The sequence below is a fragment of the Giraffa tippelskirchi genome, chromosome 3 (assembly GCF_054371585.1).
Source record: "Giraffa tippelskirchi isolate mGirTip1 chromosome 3, T2T-mGirTip1v1.2.pri, whole genome shotgun sequence".
Lineage (NCBI taxonomy): Eukaryota > Metazoa > Chordata > Mammalia > Artiodactyla > Giraffidae > Giraffa > Giraffa tippelskirchi.
In genome coordinates this window covers 180,917,570-180,934,605 of record NC_137277.1, presented here as the reverse complement: position 1 = coordinate 180,934,605, position 17,036 = coordinate 180,917,570, and the positions used below count along the sequence as shown (strand labels likewise).

Below are 17,036 nucleotides of genomic sequence, written 5' to 3'. Positions count from 1 at the left end.
TTGCAGTGCTTTTCTCTGCCCAAATGTACTTGTTAAGTAATAATTCTCCTTATTTTTACTTACTGAAGGCACATGTAACAGCCAACCAGAGGTTCTTAGCATTAGGCAACAGTGTCACTTCACTAAACTGATGTAATTCTACCCACTTCCTGCTGTAATCTGACCTTTTAATTATACCTGAGGCTCCAGTAAGGATAAAACTGTGATTTCCAAGAAATGGCTTGTACTGGTAGTAATAAAGGTGACAGGTATTTATGAGGTGTTTATTATACACCAGGTCCTGTGGTAAGGGCTTAACTTTTGTTTTTTGGCAGAGTCAGGCTGGTATTCAGGTAGAGTCACATTGGTATTCAGGATCTTTACTTTCCTGACCAGGGATTTAACCTGTGCCCCTGAAGAGGAAGCATGGAATCTTAACCATGGTCCACCAAGGAAGTCCCTGTGCTGAAGGATTTAAATGCATAATCTAAGATGTAACACTCCTGTGACAAAAATATAAATATTCCCATTTTATCAAGCAGGCAATGAAGGCTCCTGGAAATGAAATTTACAGAGTAGGAGAATTGGCCGGGCTTCCCTCATAGCTCAGTTGGTAAAGAATCTGCCTGCAATGCAGGAGACCCTGGTTTGATTCCTGGGTCTGGAAGAAGGGATAGGAGAAGGGATAGGCTACCCACTCCAGTATTCTTGGGCTTCTCTTGTGACTCAGCTGGTAAAGAATCTGCCTGCAACGTGGGAGACCTGGGTTTGATCCCTGGGTTGGGAAATTCCCCTGGAGAAGGGAAAGTATTCTGGCCTGGTGAATTCCATGGACTATATAGGCCATGGGGTTGCAAAGTCAGACATGACTGAGCAACTTTCACTTTCACTTTCAGGAGAATTGGTCAGGGAGGGGCTTATCCACTTTCAAGGCGCTCTTACTTACCTTGCTCTAATCTAGCAGCTGAAATTAGCATGGGAATCCCTCTGAAGGCCTACAAGGACCTCCAGGGACCTGCCCTGGGAATCCTTGTACTGGATTATGACCAAAGTAAGAGGGGCCATGGGCTTCCCAGGTGGTGCTAGTGGTAAAGAATCTGCCTGCCAATGCAGGAGATGCAAGAGATATGGGTTTGATGCCTGGGTTGGGAAGACCCCCCTGGAGGAAGAAAATGGCAACCCACTCTAGTATTCTTGCCTGGGAAATTTCATGGACAGAGGAGCCTGGTGTGGGTACAGTCCATGGGGTCACAAAGAGTCAGATGCAACCGAGCACAGCACACACACAAGGGAGGACACGCTTTACCATGACTGCTCAGTTCAGTCACTCAGTCATATTCGACTTTTTGTGACCCCACGGACTGCAGCATGCCAAGTTTCCCTGTCCATCACCAACTCCTGGAGCTTACTCAAACTCATGGCCATCGAGTCGGTGATGCCATCCAACCATCTCATTCTCTGTCGTCCCCTTCTCCTCCTTCCTTCAATCTTTCCTAGCATCAGGGTCTTTTCAAATGAGTCAGTTCTTTGCATCAGGTGGCCAAAGTATTGCAGTTTCAGCTTCAGCATCAGTCCTTCCAATGAATATTTAGGTCTGATTTCCTTTAGGATTAACTCATTGGATCTCCTTGCAGTCCAAGGGACTCTCAAGAGTCTTCTTCAATACCACAGTTCAAAAGCATTAGTTCTTCGGCACTCAGCTTTCTGTGTAGTCCAACTCTCACATCCATACATGACCACTGGAAAAACCATAGCTTTGACTAGATGGACCTTTGTTGGCAAAGTTATGTCTCTGCTTTTTAATATGCTGTCTAGGTTGGTCATAACTTTTCTTCCAAGGAGCAAGCGTTTTTTAATTTCATGGCTGCAGTCACCATCTGCAGTGATTTTGGAGCCCCCCAAAATAAAGTCTCACTGTTTCTACTGTTTCCTCATCTATTTGCCATGAAGTGATGGGACCGGATGCCATGATCTTAGTTTTCTGAATGTTGTTTTAAGCCAACTTTTTTACTCTCCTCTTTCACGTTCATTAAGAGGCTCTTTAGTTCTTCTTTGCTTTCTGCCATAAGGGTAGTGTCATCTGCATATCTGAGGTTATTGATATTTCTCCCAGCAATCTTGATTCCAGCTTGTGATTCATCCAGCCCAGCATTTTGCATGATGTATTCTGTATAGAAGTTAAATAAGCAGGGTGACAATATACACCCTTGATGTACTCCTTTCCTGATTTGGAACCATTCTGTTGTTCCATGTCCAGTTCTAACTGTTGCTTCTTGACCTGCATACAGATTTCTCAGGAGGCAGGTCAGGTGGTCTGGTATTCCCATCTCTTTAAGAATTTTCCACAGTTTGTTGTGATCCACACAGTCAAAGGCTTTGGCATAGTCAATAAAGAAGAAGTAGATGTTTTTCTGGAACTCTCTTGCTTTTTCAATGATCCAACGATCATCCACGATGATCATCAACAATGATCCCTGACGATCCATGATCCATCATGGGTTGGTGGTGGCCTGCTGCAGGGTTGGGGGCACTGAGTGTGGCAGTGCCTACATGGGACCTTTTGAAGGAAGTGGCCATTATCTTCATTACCTCCACCATAGTTTGGCCTCAGTTCAAATAACAGGGAGGGAACGTAGCCCCACTCATCAGAAAAAGACCCAGTTATCCCCTCAGTCAGTCTCTCCCATCAGGAAGCTTCCATAAGCCTCTTATCCTTCTCCATCAGAGGGCAGATAAAATGAAAACCGCAATCACAGAAAACTAATCAAACTCACCACATGGACCACAGCCTTGTCTCACTCAATGAAACTATGAGCCATGCTGTGTAGGGCCACCCAGGACAGATGGGTCATGGTGGAGAGTTCTGACAAAATGTGGTCCACTGGAGAAGGAAATGGCAAACCACTTCAGTATTCTTGCTTGGAGAACCCCATGAACATTATGAAAAGGCAAAAAGACAGGACACTGAAAGATGAACTCCCCAGGTCGGTAGGTGCCCACTATGCTACTGGAGAACAGTGGAGAAATAACTCCAGAAAGAATGAAGAGATGGAGCCAAAGCAAAAACAACAGCCAGTTGTGGATGTGATTGGTGATGGAAGTAAAGTCTGATGCTATAAAGAGCAATACTGCATAGGAACCTGGAATGTTAGGTCCGTGGAATCAAGGCAAATTGGAAGTGGTCAAACAAGAGATGGCAAGAGTGAACATTGACATTTTAGGAATCAGTGAACTAAAATGGACTGGAATGGGTGAATTTAACTCAGGTGACCATTATATCTACTACTGTGGGCAAGAATCCCTTAGAAGAAATGGAGTAGCCCTCATAGTCAACAAAAGAGCCTGAAATGCAGTACTTGGATGCAATTTCAAAAATGACAGAATGATCTCTGTTCATTTCCAAGGCAAACCATTCAATGTCACAGTAATCCAAGTCTATGCCCCAATCAGTAATGCTGAAGAACTTGAAGCTGAATGGTTCTATGAAGACCTACAAGACCTTCTAGAACTAACACTCCAAAAAGATGTCCTTTTCATTATAAGGGACTGGAATGCAAAAGTAGGAAGTCAAGAGATACCTGGAGTAACAGGCAAATTTGGCCTTGGAGTACAGAATGAAGCAGGGCAAAGGCTAACAGAGTTTTGCCAAAGAGAACACACTGGTCATAGCAAACACCCTCTTTGAACAACGTAAGAGAAGACTCTACACATGGACATCACCAGATGGTCATTACCATGACTGAAAAACAGCTGCAAACAATCAGAATAATGTAGAAACACTCTCTACAGAAAATGGTTAACTAAGAAGTTGATGGCCAGGGCAGAGAGAATAAAGAAAGGGCTTTTTTTTTCCCTTGTAGATAAAGTATTAAGAAATGTATGTATTTATACATATCTGGAGGAAGGAGAGTCCTTGTAACAATAATAACTACTGTTCGAGTGCACACCAGCCAGGCACTCAGCTAAGTGCTTTCCATGCAAGTTTTCATACTATTATTCTGATTGTATAGCCGAGGAACAAAGGCACCAAAGAGGTAGATAATTTTTTTAAGGCCCCCTGAAGTAGTAAGTGGCTGATCTGAATTGAACCTGGCAATGTGATACTGGAGAAGCCAGCTGGTGAAGGGCTGACCCCAGACCAGGCAGAGGAGGCTGTAGGAGGAGCACCAATTTGGAGTGGTGGGCGTCTTCAATCCTTGCCTGGGGAGATGAAGGGGGCCAGCCTCCCCTCCCAGGATAAGCAGGAAGGCCTCAGCCCAGAACTCATGTACAAGTCTGAATTCCAGAGAAAAATCCTGCCCAGAGCAAATGGATCGCAGCCTTGCTGCCCCTTTGTATTATCCACAGTGCTTCTCTCTTGCATTGCGACAGATAATCAGAGTTTTTCTATAAGCTGACAGATTTCATGCACTCAAGTTACTTAAAGACATTTTTTTTCCTGAACATTTTCTACATGTTCTTCCCTCAGCCCAGGATTCCTTTTTCCACAGCTTCTCTGTGAAGTGAGAAATTCAACTTACCCTTTAAGACCTGGATGAAATTTTACTTCCTTTAAGGCATCTTTGACCCTCTTCTTAGGCACTGCAGCAATAAAAATCACTCGCTCCATTCTGAGTGTTCCCATTACATGGATGGTGTGACTATCTATACCATTTAAGACCATCTTACACAAGTTCATTGCTATTTACCTTATGAAGTTTTTTCAAGCATTTTCTTTAACCCATCACAACAAGGCATAAGTTCACATTCCTTTTCCAACTTCTGGGGCTAGACATCCTCCAGAGCTCAGACTCATGTGTTATCTGCAACTCTCCCTGGGGGATGGGCAGCACTCCCAACAGACATTGTTTCTGCAGCAAAATGTAGGAATATGCACATGAAGTGGATTGAATAGTGGCTATATAAAAACTTCACTTTAGATCAGCTTTTGCCTCCAAAAGAATTATGAAAAAAAACCAAAACTGTTGATTTTCAGAACTTTCTGAATTTTGGAGTGCAGATATGAATTTGGATTTGAACTCAAGTCTTTTAGACTCAGTTCAGGGTTCTTTTTACTTATCACTGAGTTTTACGGTCAGAATCTACGTTGTCTCCTTATTCGACTGTGAGCTCATGGAGGGCAGAGAACTTTTAGTCTTAACTCAGTGTTTAGCAGTGTCTGGGACCAAAACAGTGCTTGAGAATGCTTCTTAAAGAAATAATCTCATTTTCCTCTTAAGTGAGAAAATGTAGTGTAAAGGTAACAGACATTTAGGGACTCATGGGCAGGGCTCACAGCACAGGGACTTAGTTATTAAGGTGGTATTTAATCTTTTTAGTCCTGGGCTGTTTAGGAAAATACTGGTGTAGGATGGGTACAAATAAAAATGGATATTATCCTTAAGGGAGTTCAACCTAAGCAAAAATCCATGCCTCTTTTCCTCAAGGGAAAGTGCAGATCAAATCTGTACTAAGACTGTAATTCTTAAAAATCTAGATGACCATAGATACAAATATAAGTAGATCTCATAAAGAAGGCTGAGCACTGAAGAATTGATACTTTTGAACTGTGGTGCTGGAGAAGACTTTTGAGAGTCCCTTGGACAGCAAGGAGATCAAACCAGTCAATCCTAAAGAAAATCAATCCTGAATATTCATTGAAGGACTGATGCTGAAGCTCCAAAACTTGGGTGAAAAGCTGACTCACTGGAAAAGACTTGGATGCTGGGAAAGCTTGGGGGCAGGAGGAGAAGGGGGGCAGCAGAGGATGAGATGATCAGATGGCATCACCGAGTCAATGGACCAGAGTCTGAACAAACTCTGGGAAATAGTGAAGGACAGGGAAGTCTTGCATGCTGCAGTCCATGGGGTCACAAAGAATCGGACATGACTTAGCGACTGAACAACAACAAGATCTCAGTTCCTAGATGAAGGGTAGAACATGGATATGGAGTGAAGGAGGCAGTTCTGGGTGTGAACCCTACCTTGGTTATTGACTGGCTAGCTGAACCTCACAGTACTCATCTGTGGAATGGGAGCACACTAGAAGTCAGCTCACAGATTAGATGAGTTACAGACATAAAGCACTTGCTAGAGTACCTGATCGGAGAAGGCAATGGCACCCCACTCCAGTACTCTTGCCTGGAGAATCCCATGGACGGAGGAGCCTGGTAGGCTACAGTCCATGGGGTCGCTAAGAGTCGGACATGACTGAGCGACTTCACTTTCACTTTTCCCTTTCATGCACTGGAGAAGGAAATGGCAACCCACTCCAGTATTCTTGCCTGGAGAATCCCAGGGACGGCGGAGCCTGGTGGGCTGCCGTCTATGGGGTCACATGGAGTCGGACACGACTGAAGCGACTTAGCAGCAGCAGCAGCAGGGTACCTGATACACAGTAGAGGCTAAATAAGTGGCAGCCGTTGTCAGTTGTGGGAACATCCAAGGAAATCTTTGAAACAGCTGGCTATACCTCTGGAAAAATAATCACTGAATCACTCAAAGGAAGAAGGCAACTTTTTGGAAAATCTGAGGAAGTTTAATTCAACAAATATTTATTGACGGTCCTACTAAGTGCCAGGTACTGGGCCAAGGGCTTTAAAGATTCAAAAAAAAAGTATCTCCTGCCCAGGAGCTTGATGGCATGGGGACTTAACGTTTGAAAACACTGGGACTGGCTGGAGGGAGAGCAAAGGGTTAGCAAAGGGACTTTGGAAGGTGTGACACCTTAGCTGGAACTTCAAGGATAAACAAAAGTTTATGAGGTGGACTGAAATATTTCCTGACAGTAGGAATGGCAAAGAATCTAACCTGACTTTGGGCTGGGCTCAGATGCAGTCTGGATTGGAGCTGTGGGAATGGAGAGAAGAATTTGATAACCTGGAATCCCTTTAATAAGAAGTGGCATTGCACTATGGAGAACAGTGTGGAGATTCCTCAAAAAACGGAGTAGAACTGCCATATGACCCAGCAATCCCACTGCTGGACATACACACCGAGGAAACCAGAATCGAAAGAGACACATGTACCCCAATGTTTATCGCAGCACTGTTTATAATAGCCAGGATATGGAAGCAACCTAGATGTCCACTGGCAGACAAATGGATAAGGAAGCTGTGGTACATATACACAATGGAATATTACTCAACCAGTAAAAAGAATACATTCAAATCAGTTCTAATGAGGTGGATGAAACTAGAGCCTATTATACAGAGTGAAGTAAGCCAGAAAGAAAAACACCAATACAGTATACTAACGCATATACATGGAATTTAGTAAATCGGTAAAGATAACCCTGTATGCGAGACAGCAAAAGAGACACAGATGTATAGAACAGTATTTTGGACTCTATGGGAGGGGGAGAGGGACGGATGATATGGGAGAATGGCATTGAAGCATGTAAACTATCATATGTGAAATGAATCGCCAGTCCAGGTTCGATGCATGATACAGGGTGCTTGGAGCTGGTGCAGCGGGATGACCCAGAGGGAGGGGATGGGGAGGGAGTGGGAGGCGGGTCCTGGAAAGGAAACACACGTACACCCATGGCAGATTCATGTCAATGTATGGCAATTTACGATATTGTAAAGTAAAAAAATTAGACAAATACATAAATTAAAAAGAAAAAAAAAAAAAGAAGTGGCATTGATGTCACTGGGTGAGTGACTCCATGGAGGAGCGGCTGAGGATCTTTCATGGCTCCCAGACTTCTGGTTTGGGCAACAGGATGTTGAGATAGGAGGAAGGAAGAGTGGCTTGGAGCAGGAAGGAAGGTGTTACATCTGCAGCCTGAAGCAGGTGGCCAGCAGTGTGGTGTGGAGCAGAGGGCACTCTGTGCTGGATGTCCGGAGCTGGGAGGTCAGCTGTGTGCATGTGGAATCTAGGGTAGTAGATAAACTTATTCTGGGTGATCTGGCTGGACAGTTAAACTATAATGTTAACAGCTTCTTGAGCTCCAGATACTGTGCTTACTAGCTTTATATGTAAGACAGAGTTTAGTCCTCAAAATATCTGGACAATGTTATCACCCCAATTTTCAGATGGGAACTGCAACTCAGAGAAGTTAGGTAACTTGCCCAAGGTTAAACAGTAAGTGGCGAGACTTGATCTTAGCTTGACCCCAAAGCTCAGACTGTCCAATGCTAAGCAGGTACTCCCTACGCTGTGGGTGTGGAATCTTTGACCTGGGAGATACTATGAGGTATTCCTTGGGGCACAATACCTTTGGGAAATGCTGCCTACCAAACTCCCTTTATAAGATTCAGACTGCACGTTAGAGTCACAAAGGCTCTGAGAAGTCCTCCTGGAAAACCCATGTGGCTATGTGTTCTCTTGAGTTCCAGGGTTAGCTTGGCTGGTAACTCTACCCTCACAGCACACAGGGGCGCCATCTGCCCCCAAATGGCAATTTAAAAAGCACTGCAACCCACTCCCAGTTCTCTTCTTTGTCTTGTGGGAGCCTAGTTGTGCAGCGAGAGGGGCAGGGCGAGGGGCAGGAGATGGAAAGTTGAAGCTGCAATCACAGGTGGCTGAGGGCGGGGATGGGCCTGACACAGGCTGCTCACCCGGGGGGCAGGCGGGGGTGGAGGGGAGAGCTGTGTTGGTCCAGCTGCTGCTCACCGGGGAGACCAGCCCCAGCCTGCTCCACGGAATGCCATCAATGCCAGACACTGCTGTTCCTGCAGACAGTTCTAACTGCGTCGTCAAGGACACTGCTCTGCCGAGACAGGAAGGAAAACCGGGCTGGGTCTGCATTCCAGGAGTTGGACCTCAAGCGTAATGATAGCAATTTCTTCCTTGTTTTTCATCTTTAAACTCACCAAAGGAACGGGTGGCTGTGTTATGGAGTGCAAGCGAGGCACCCAAACACAGCCTGGCTGGATCTCAAGTCACTTTCCTGACTGTTCAGTGCCTTCCCCCGTGAGCGTGATGGCGCCATGCAACTTGGAGGGCTGCCTCTGCCTTCACTCGACAGATCCCAGACGGGATAAGGTCACAATGGCTCCTTTGAGGCCAACGCTGTACACCTGTGATGCCATATGAACTACAAGGGAGACAAAAGCAGGCAGAAGAAAGAGCCTTTTGAGAGGGGGGGAAAAGAGGCCAGTACTCTGGGGACTGGCTCGGTTATACTGGCTGTGTTGGATGGGCACCAGCCAGCTCTGCTAAGATATCTTTCCCACCTTCTGCATTTAATTAGCAACCATTTGTACTTATCCTGCATCTTCCACTCATCACCTCAAAGTGCTTTGCAGGAAGAGCTGTCCTGGGTCAGGGAGACTTTCTCCTCTGCTCATCACAGAGAGCCAAGAACGTGCGCTCCATCACAGGGCACTGGGTGAAGATGTCTTATGTGGCTCTCCTGGGTCTGTCTGCAATCCCCATAGTCACACACACGCCACCTTCTGTGATTTAGTGAAGAGCTAGGCGTGCTGGGTACACTGTTGTGGGATTTGATTTTACCATTAATAAGCAGGGCACAACTGGGCCACCGTGGAGGAATGAAGTTCTCCAGCTCTATCCCCCCAGCAGGGGATGCTGGTGGCTGCAGCTGGTGGGGTTTGGATGGAGTCCTGGGCTCTCAGAGAAGGCAGCTTTCAGGGGGCAAGGCTCACCACATCCCATGGTGTGCGGGCACTCCCGCCTGCCTCCCTGTGCCTCTTCTGGTGTCCCTACCTCAGAGTCCTCTGGCCCTCCACCGTTCAGGACTTTTCTTCTGAAGTACAATCTCTTTGAATGGAAGGGAATCAGAGACTGAGGGCAGCTTCTGGAAGTTTCTACCCAGGGTCGGCAAAGAAATCGTCTCTTTTCCCTGTCAAACTCCCTCTTTCCTTTCACTAAGATTACCAGAAAGCTTGCAGGCCTCTAATATTCTGCATCTGCTAACATCAGGAAACCTGCTTGAAGGGAGCTGCAGAGGGTCCACTGCTTAGTTTGCTGAGGGCTAATATCAATAACCTCAGATACGCAGATGACACCACCCTTACGGCAGAAAGTGAAGAGGAAGTGAAGAGCCTCTTGATGAAGGTGAAAGAGGAGAGTGAAAAAGCTGGCTTAAAAGTCAACATTCCAAAAACTAAGATCACGGCATCCGGTCCCATCACTTCATGGCAAATAGATGGGGAAACAGTGAGAGACTTTATTTTCTTGGGCTCCAAGATTACTGTGGACAGTGACTGCAGCCATGAAATTAAATGATGCTTGCTCCTTGGAGGAAAAGCTATGACCAACCTAGACACTGTATTAAAAAGCAGAGACATTACCGGCAAAGGTCCGTCTAGTCAAAGCTATGGTTTTTCCAGTAGTCATGTATGGTTGTGAGAGCTGGACCATAAAGAAGGCTGAGTGCCAAAGAATTAATGCTTTCAAACTATGATGCTGGAAAAGACTGTTGAGAGTCCCTCGGACAGCAAGGCTATCAAACTAGCCAATCCTAAAGGAAATCAACTCTGAATATTCATTGGAAGGACTGATGCTGAAATTGAAGCTCAAATACTTTGGCCACCTGATGCGAAGAGCCAGCTCACTGGAAAAGACCCTCATGTTGGGAAAGATTGAAGGCAGGAGGAGAAGGGGGTGACAGAGGATGAGATGGTTGGATGCCATCACTGACTCAACGGACATGAGTTTGAGCAAGCTCCAGGAGATGGTGAAGGACAGGGAAGCCTGGTGTGCTGCAGTCCATGGGGTGGCAAAGAGTTGGACATGACTGAGCGACTGAAGAACAACAACAATTCTCTGTGTTGCCTCAGAGAGGAAGATGGGGCCACAGCCTGCAGCTGCTTTTGTCTCTTTGCTGGGTATGATGATGACACAGCCCCTGCCTGGTGGGCTGCTGACTTTGGTGGCAAAGGGGCCCCTTGGTGAAATCTTATATCCAGGACCCCTTATTTCAAGCCATACCCTTGCTCCTGGGATGGGTGCCGGAGCAAATCCTGGCGAGCAGGCCTTCTGCTTCAGCTTCCCAGACTCGTCAGAACTGGACAATTGTTGAATCAGAGGACTCAAGCCTCACAATCATTTTCATGGCTGCAGGGTTACACTGAGAAGGATGCTGAGGCCTTGTCTTGTCAGAAAAAAGTGTTGTTTGGGGAGAACAAGGCAAAGGGGAGTGTAGGTTTTGAGGTACATAGAAAGGGGAGCTATGAAGGTTTGTCACTGGCTTTGTCACATAAGACAAGGGTGGGGGACGGAACACAAGCCTATTTTTTTTTTTGGTCACATGGCATGGCATGTGGAATCTTAGTTCCCTGACTAGGAATCAAATCCACACCCCCTGCAGTAGAAACTCAGTCTTAACCACTGGACTGCCAGGGAAGTCCCATGAATGCCCATGTTTACTACGGCTGACCTTGGTCAATCCCTTTCTTTTATCAAAAAATAACTGGAAAAAAAAAAGGAATAGCACAATATATTGAACTATATTCAATACCCTCTAATAAACCACAATGGAAAAGAATATGAAAAAAGATATATATATATATAACTGAATTACTTTGCTGTACACCAGAAACTAACATAACATTTTAAATCAACCATACTTCAATTAAAGAAACCAACCCCCCCACCCCCACCAGACAAAAGCAAAACAAGAACAACAAAACTGAAAAGAATGGAGACTGGCGTGACGTCCTCACTCCAACAGTGAGTGACGGGGTTGGGACAAGTGCTCTCGAGAGTGGTCCCGGATGACATACCATGAGCCACAGATTAGCCTCGTGTTATCTCTGCTCTTGCTTCCCTAAACTGAAGACCCTTTCCATCATTCAGGCTGGGAGAGGCCTGGACCGCACCGGAGCTGCTAGGAGAGGCCAGATGCTCCCCGGGCCACGTCTAGGGACAGTTCCTTGGAGGTGTGCCGCCATCTTTGACCCTCAGAGGCAAGAGTGAGGAGACGGGGGTAGAAGGACTGGGCCCCAAACCCGGCTGCGCAGTGTGAAGTCCAGAGGGAAGGTAACGGTGCGTCACAGGATAGAAATCCAGCTGGAGCCTGAATCCTGTGACCAAGGCTCGTCCCTTCTGAGCCCCTTTCGGCAGATCCCTCCCTCAAGGACCACATACTGAGCCCACTCAAGGCGTGTTCGTCTGTCAGACGCACCACATCCTCTCTTTTCTCTGGGCTCCTGCCCGTGCAGGCTCTTCTACTTTCTCTCCTTATACACAGGCCCCGGATTTTCTGGGGGACTCAGCTGAGACCTTGTGTCTTGAGAGAAAGCACTCTGACAGGGTCGGGTGCTCCTCTTCCGTGTGTCCATAGCTTCTATCACAGCACCCCCCCCCCTTCAAAAAAATCTCCCGGACTAGAGTGTGAGCTCCTGGGGGGCAAGGTCCACGGATTATTCACCTCAGTACCCAGCACTTAGTAGGCCCTCAAAGAATAAATGTTGGCTCACTTGGTAGGTGCACAATGAGTTCTGGCCCCTCCTCCTTCACTCATGACCACAGTGAAGAGCTCCAGGAGACCAACAAACAGGCAAACAAATCCAAGTTCTCTGAACAGGGTGCCAAATGAGAATGCCAAATTTTTTTTCAAACTACTGTAATTCTGATTTAAAAACCAAGTCACTTGCATATAGCTTCAGTTTTAAACATTGACATCAACTGTAAAAAGAAGAAATCCCCTGAGAGTAAACAGTGCCCTAGAGTGAGAACTCACTACCTACACAGCCTGGGTCCCCACCACATGTTCCCCCTAATTCCATCTGGCTAAGACAGAATGGGTATTTGTCCAAAGGCTTCACAGCTTTATTTCATTCTGTGCTAGCAGCAGGCAGGTGAGAAAGCCATGATGATTGCGATGCTGTTTTATGAAAGCTTCAGGATCCTGAAAAGGGGATGAGATAGGATAGCATTCCTACCATCTTCCCCGGGGATGGGGTGGGGAGCGGGACTGCTCTTCCAATGAAGAGCAGAGACTTGGGGTCACCTGAATGACCAATAATTTCACCTTCTCTTCTGATCTTATTGCCAACTTTATACTCCATCTCATGCTCAAAAAACATTTGAGATGAGTATCATTGTTTCTTCACGTCTGTGTCTATATCATGGGCTGTTAGTAAAGTGACATCCTAGTTGTGTGATCTTGGGCAAGTGACTTTCAAATGTCTTGAGCCTCAGTTCTCTTACCTGTAAAAGGGTGATAGCAATGACCAAAACTGGGTTACTGTGATTTTAAAAATCCATACCATATGTGGAGAACTTAGCCCAGTTCCTGCCACTTAGTAGGTACACAGTAAATGAGAGCTGTCATTGCCACAAGATCCAGAGAATGGCAAGTTCTAAAAGGGGACTTGCAGGAACAAACGCAAAGTGGACACTGGAGTTTCTGGGTACTATCTGACGGAGAATCCAGAACTCTGCACAAGGGGTGACGGTCATGGGGACCTCTGAAATTTCTGGAATGTTTGTAATTCTCCCATGTTTGTAATTTTCTTCTGCAGTCTTATTTCATTTAGATCAGCAGGTCAATTCTTTACATGAAAAAGACCGAAGTGCTTATTTAGGGGATTCATTTGGGGGTAAAAGGAAGAAACTTACTAAGAGACTAAAGGAAAAGGCCTTAGCAGAGAACAGCTGGAATGTTTGGGGGCAAGAGGAATAAAGAGAGGGACATTCAGAATGTTGACAGGAGAACAGGAGGTCCCTGGAGGCCTCATTCTGAGGCATTCTGCCCCGGACTCAGATCTGAGCAAACTCTTCCTCGTTCCCTCCCTGCTGTTCCCAGAACTCTGCCCACAGCGTAAGCATTACAAGTCACATCAGGTCGGGGAACACTCTGCTGGGACTCTGCTCAGACACTGTGACCCCACCTGGTGTAACCTGATACATCCAGTCACCGGGATGTTTAAAGGACACCTGATCCTGTGACAGTGTGGTTATCCTAAACCACCTAAGACATGACAACAAAGAGGAGAATCCCAGTCTCTGGCCTCAGTCCATGCTTAGGTCGTCTGAATCTGGGTCGGAAGGGAAGGCTGTCCTTCAGGGGCAGAAAGAATTACTGCCTGCCTCATAGTCTATGGGCAATGGTTTTCAACCCTGGCTGGGGCATCAGAGTCACTTGGAGAGCTTTAAAAACTCAGATGATGGAGACTTCCCTGGTGGTTCAGTGGTTGAAAATCTGCCTGGCAATACAGGGGATGTGGGTTTGATCCCTGGTCAGAGAACTAAGATCCTACATGCCACGGAGCAACTAAGCCCATGCACTGCCAACTACTGAACCCGCGCGCTCCAGAGCCCGTGTGGCATGACTAGAGAGTCAGTGCACTGAAGCGAAAGATCTCGCAATGACACAATGAAGATGCCATGTGCCACAACTAAGACCGAACACAGCCAGGTAAATAATACAATGCAGCGTGGAAGGACTGTGCTTTGAACTTCTGGGAAATGATCAGGGTTCCACACAAGGAGATAAGAGAAGCTTTTTTTCCTAAGTGGTATCTGATACAAGATCAGTCTGTTCTATAATAGCTTCCCTGGCTCTCCAAGGGGCGGGAATCTATCAGGAGGCAGCTGCACTCGGCTGCCTAACCTTTCCATGCCTTTCTCAGGGTCCCTGAACATTGGAGACACCTTCCTCATCACCACAGAACTCAATAAAACGTATACTTAATACAGAAACTAGATTCAGATTCAACTAACATTTTTGGAGCTCCTTTTCTGTGGCAGGTCCTGCAGCAGACACATAAAAATTGCAAGCCTGTGAGAGAGGCACTTCCTCGTTCTCACTAGGGGTGTGTTCCTGGAAAAAGAGTGTTCATCAGAGCTTTACCAATTCATTACAGCAGTCCTCAGTGGATGTCTTCCCAACATGGTGATTTATCACCTATGATCAACATACAAACTGGGGTTTACTGACTGATGTATCTTCTCAATATTTCTTTTCAATTGCTGTAATGGAGTGCATGACCATGCACTGATATCTGAGGCTTATCCCCTTCAGCTGTCAAAACATCTAGCTTGAATTTTTTTTTTTTTCTAGCTTGTATTTTTTAAGTAAAGATATGGAACACTTCACAAATTTGTGTGTCACCCTTGCGCAGGGACCATGGTAATCTCTGTATCATTTCAATTTTAATATCTGAGCTCTGAAGCCAGCACTCTAGCCTGAATTTGAATCATGAAAATAATTCCTTGTTTGTCATTTGGAAAGCAATCAAACCATTTGCTGGTAATCAAAGAGTTTTAAACAAGGGACTTCGAGAGAGTATGCAGGTACTTTTTGGTGAAAAGCATTCCTTTTATTGAAGCTGATTAGCACTATGAGCTATAACTACATTGTCTCCATTTTTAAATGTGATGAAACTGAAGCTCAGAGAATCTCAGTAACTTGTTAAACACACACAGCTAGGACAGGGAGGGCAAGGACTTGACCCCAGGTCTTCTGATTTCCAGATCCATGCTTTTACCCTCGTACCACTAGTGGACCTCACTAGGTCTTCTGAATGGCTATAATCACTTATGTGCAGATTTATAATTGTTGAAAATTCACATACTGTTATTTTCAGCCACATTAAAAAATCATGGATTAAGATCCAACAGAATTTTAGGATATAATCACAAAAGTAACAAGGGCTCAGAGGGGCTGAGTGATTTGTCCAAGATCAAACAGCTACTAAGAGGCCGAGCCTGTATTTGACCTTAGGTCTATATAGCTCCAAAACAGGGGCTCTTTTTAACTAGCTAAAGGTACACACAATGTACTGGAGAGGAAATCACATGAGACAGGTCTCAGAAGCCAAGAATTCCTGTCTCTGTTCCAATCTTTATTAGCTAAATCACTTTGGACAAGTCCCTTGCCTTCTGCAAATTGGAAGCAATGATCTCTGATCTACTTCACAATGAGAAGTGAAGATCCAAATGGACAAAAAAAGTATTCTGAAAATTCCTTCCATAAAACAATAGAGCATAGGAACTCACGTAGGCCAGTCAGACAGCTGCGGGTTCAAAAATTCCGACTCTTGCCACTTACTGGCTTGTGTGACCTTGGACAAGTGATTTTACTTCTCATGTCTCCATTTTCTCATCTGCAAAATGGGGCTAAATCAAGTACCTACTCAAAGGATTGTTGTGATGATTAAATGAGAGCATCCATTTATATACGGATTGGCCCACATAGAGTACAGGATCAGTGAACGTCAGCCACTATCACCATCATAACTGTGCCTGCCAGGTTTTCAACTTCTTCAAGCACGGACTTTCTGAGCTACCACACCCGGGCAACAGTTTCCTATTATTCTCTGTCTTCCTTCTCTGGCCTTGACCCTCCTTCCCTTTCCAATCTCCCTTCCCCATAGCCCATCTTAATACCCCCCTGGCAACCCCTGTCCCCTTCTCCCGTGTCGGCGCCGTGTCTTACTCGACGACCTTGGCTGGGTCCCCGTGGTGCCCATAGACCAGCGCCCGAACCCGGGAAGTCTCGGCAGAGGCAGAGAAGGAGGTAGCAGGAGGCCGCCGCCGGCGGGACTCTGGGAGCAGCCTCGGCCCCAGGTGGGCCGGGGCTCGAGACCTGCAGAGCGCCCCACAGACCCACATGGTCCCTCCAGTCAACCCAGAGCCAGACGCTGACAGATACGTCATCTTCCAGCGACCGCTCGCCTGCGCCCGGCCCCGCCCCCGCGTGACCACGCCCCTCGCTCCTCTTAAAGGGCTGTCGCGGTCCTCCGCCGCTGGCGCTGGCGCTGGCGCTGGCGCTGCCCCTGGCGCTCGGTGAAACTCCCTGGGGAACCAGGAGTGGTCGGCAGAGGGAATTATGGGGGTCTCGGAGACTCTGAACCTCCCAGGGTTGAACTCCTGACAATGAACGTTAGAAATTGGCTTAAAGCTGGGGCTGTGGTCTGCGACTGGTGTTTGATTTAGGGGAAGACGTCTCCCCTCCCCTGGCCTCTGTTTCTCCTCGCCACCGTTACATCGCTCACTGTGTTCAAATGAGGCGTTATTTCATTTAATCCCTGCTGTCTTCTAACAGCGTCGGGTGACAAACCTTACTTTTCTACACTAAGTAGAGTAGATGTAAGTAGATGTGGAGGTACGAGTACTGGGTTTGGAGTTAGAAGATTTAGGTTCAAATCCTAGACCTG

At 46.3% G+C, this 17,036-nt stretch overlaps 1 protein-coding gene and 1 non-coding gene across 7 annotated transcripts in view; both read right to left on the bottom strand.

Annotated features, from left to right (window-relative positions):
- MECR (mitochondrial trans-2-enoyl-CoA reductase) overlaps nt 1-16,525 on the bottom strand; it is a 39,416-nt gene extending 22,891 nt beyond the window's left edge. For 2 of the 6 annotated variants that reach the window (XM_081586296.1, XM_081586298.1), the window contains exon 1: nt 16,316-16,525. In XM_081586296.1, the coding sequence (XP_081442422.1) occupies nt 16,316-16,491 (176 nt within the window). In that variant the 5' untranslated portion in view covers nt 16,492-16,525. Of the gene's footprint in view, nt 1-6,352; nt 6,456-8,777; nt 9,002-16,303 lie in introns of all 6 variants that reach the window. The other 4 variants (XM_081586297.1, XM_081586300.1, XM_081586294.1 and 1 more) reach the window with 4 other exon arrangements.
- LOC145543904 (U6 spliceosomal RNA) lies at nt 14,955-15,057 on the bottom strand. Its single transcript, XR_014081149.1, has one exon. It is a non-coding gene; the product is annotated as a U6 spliceosomal RNA (small nuclear RNA).
- Nucleotides 16,526-17,036: the final 511 nt, after the last annotated feature.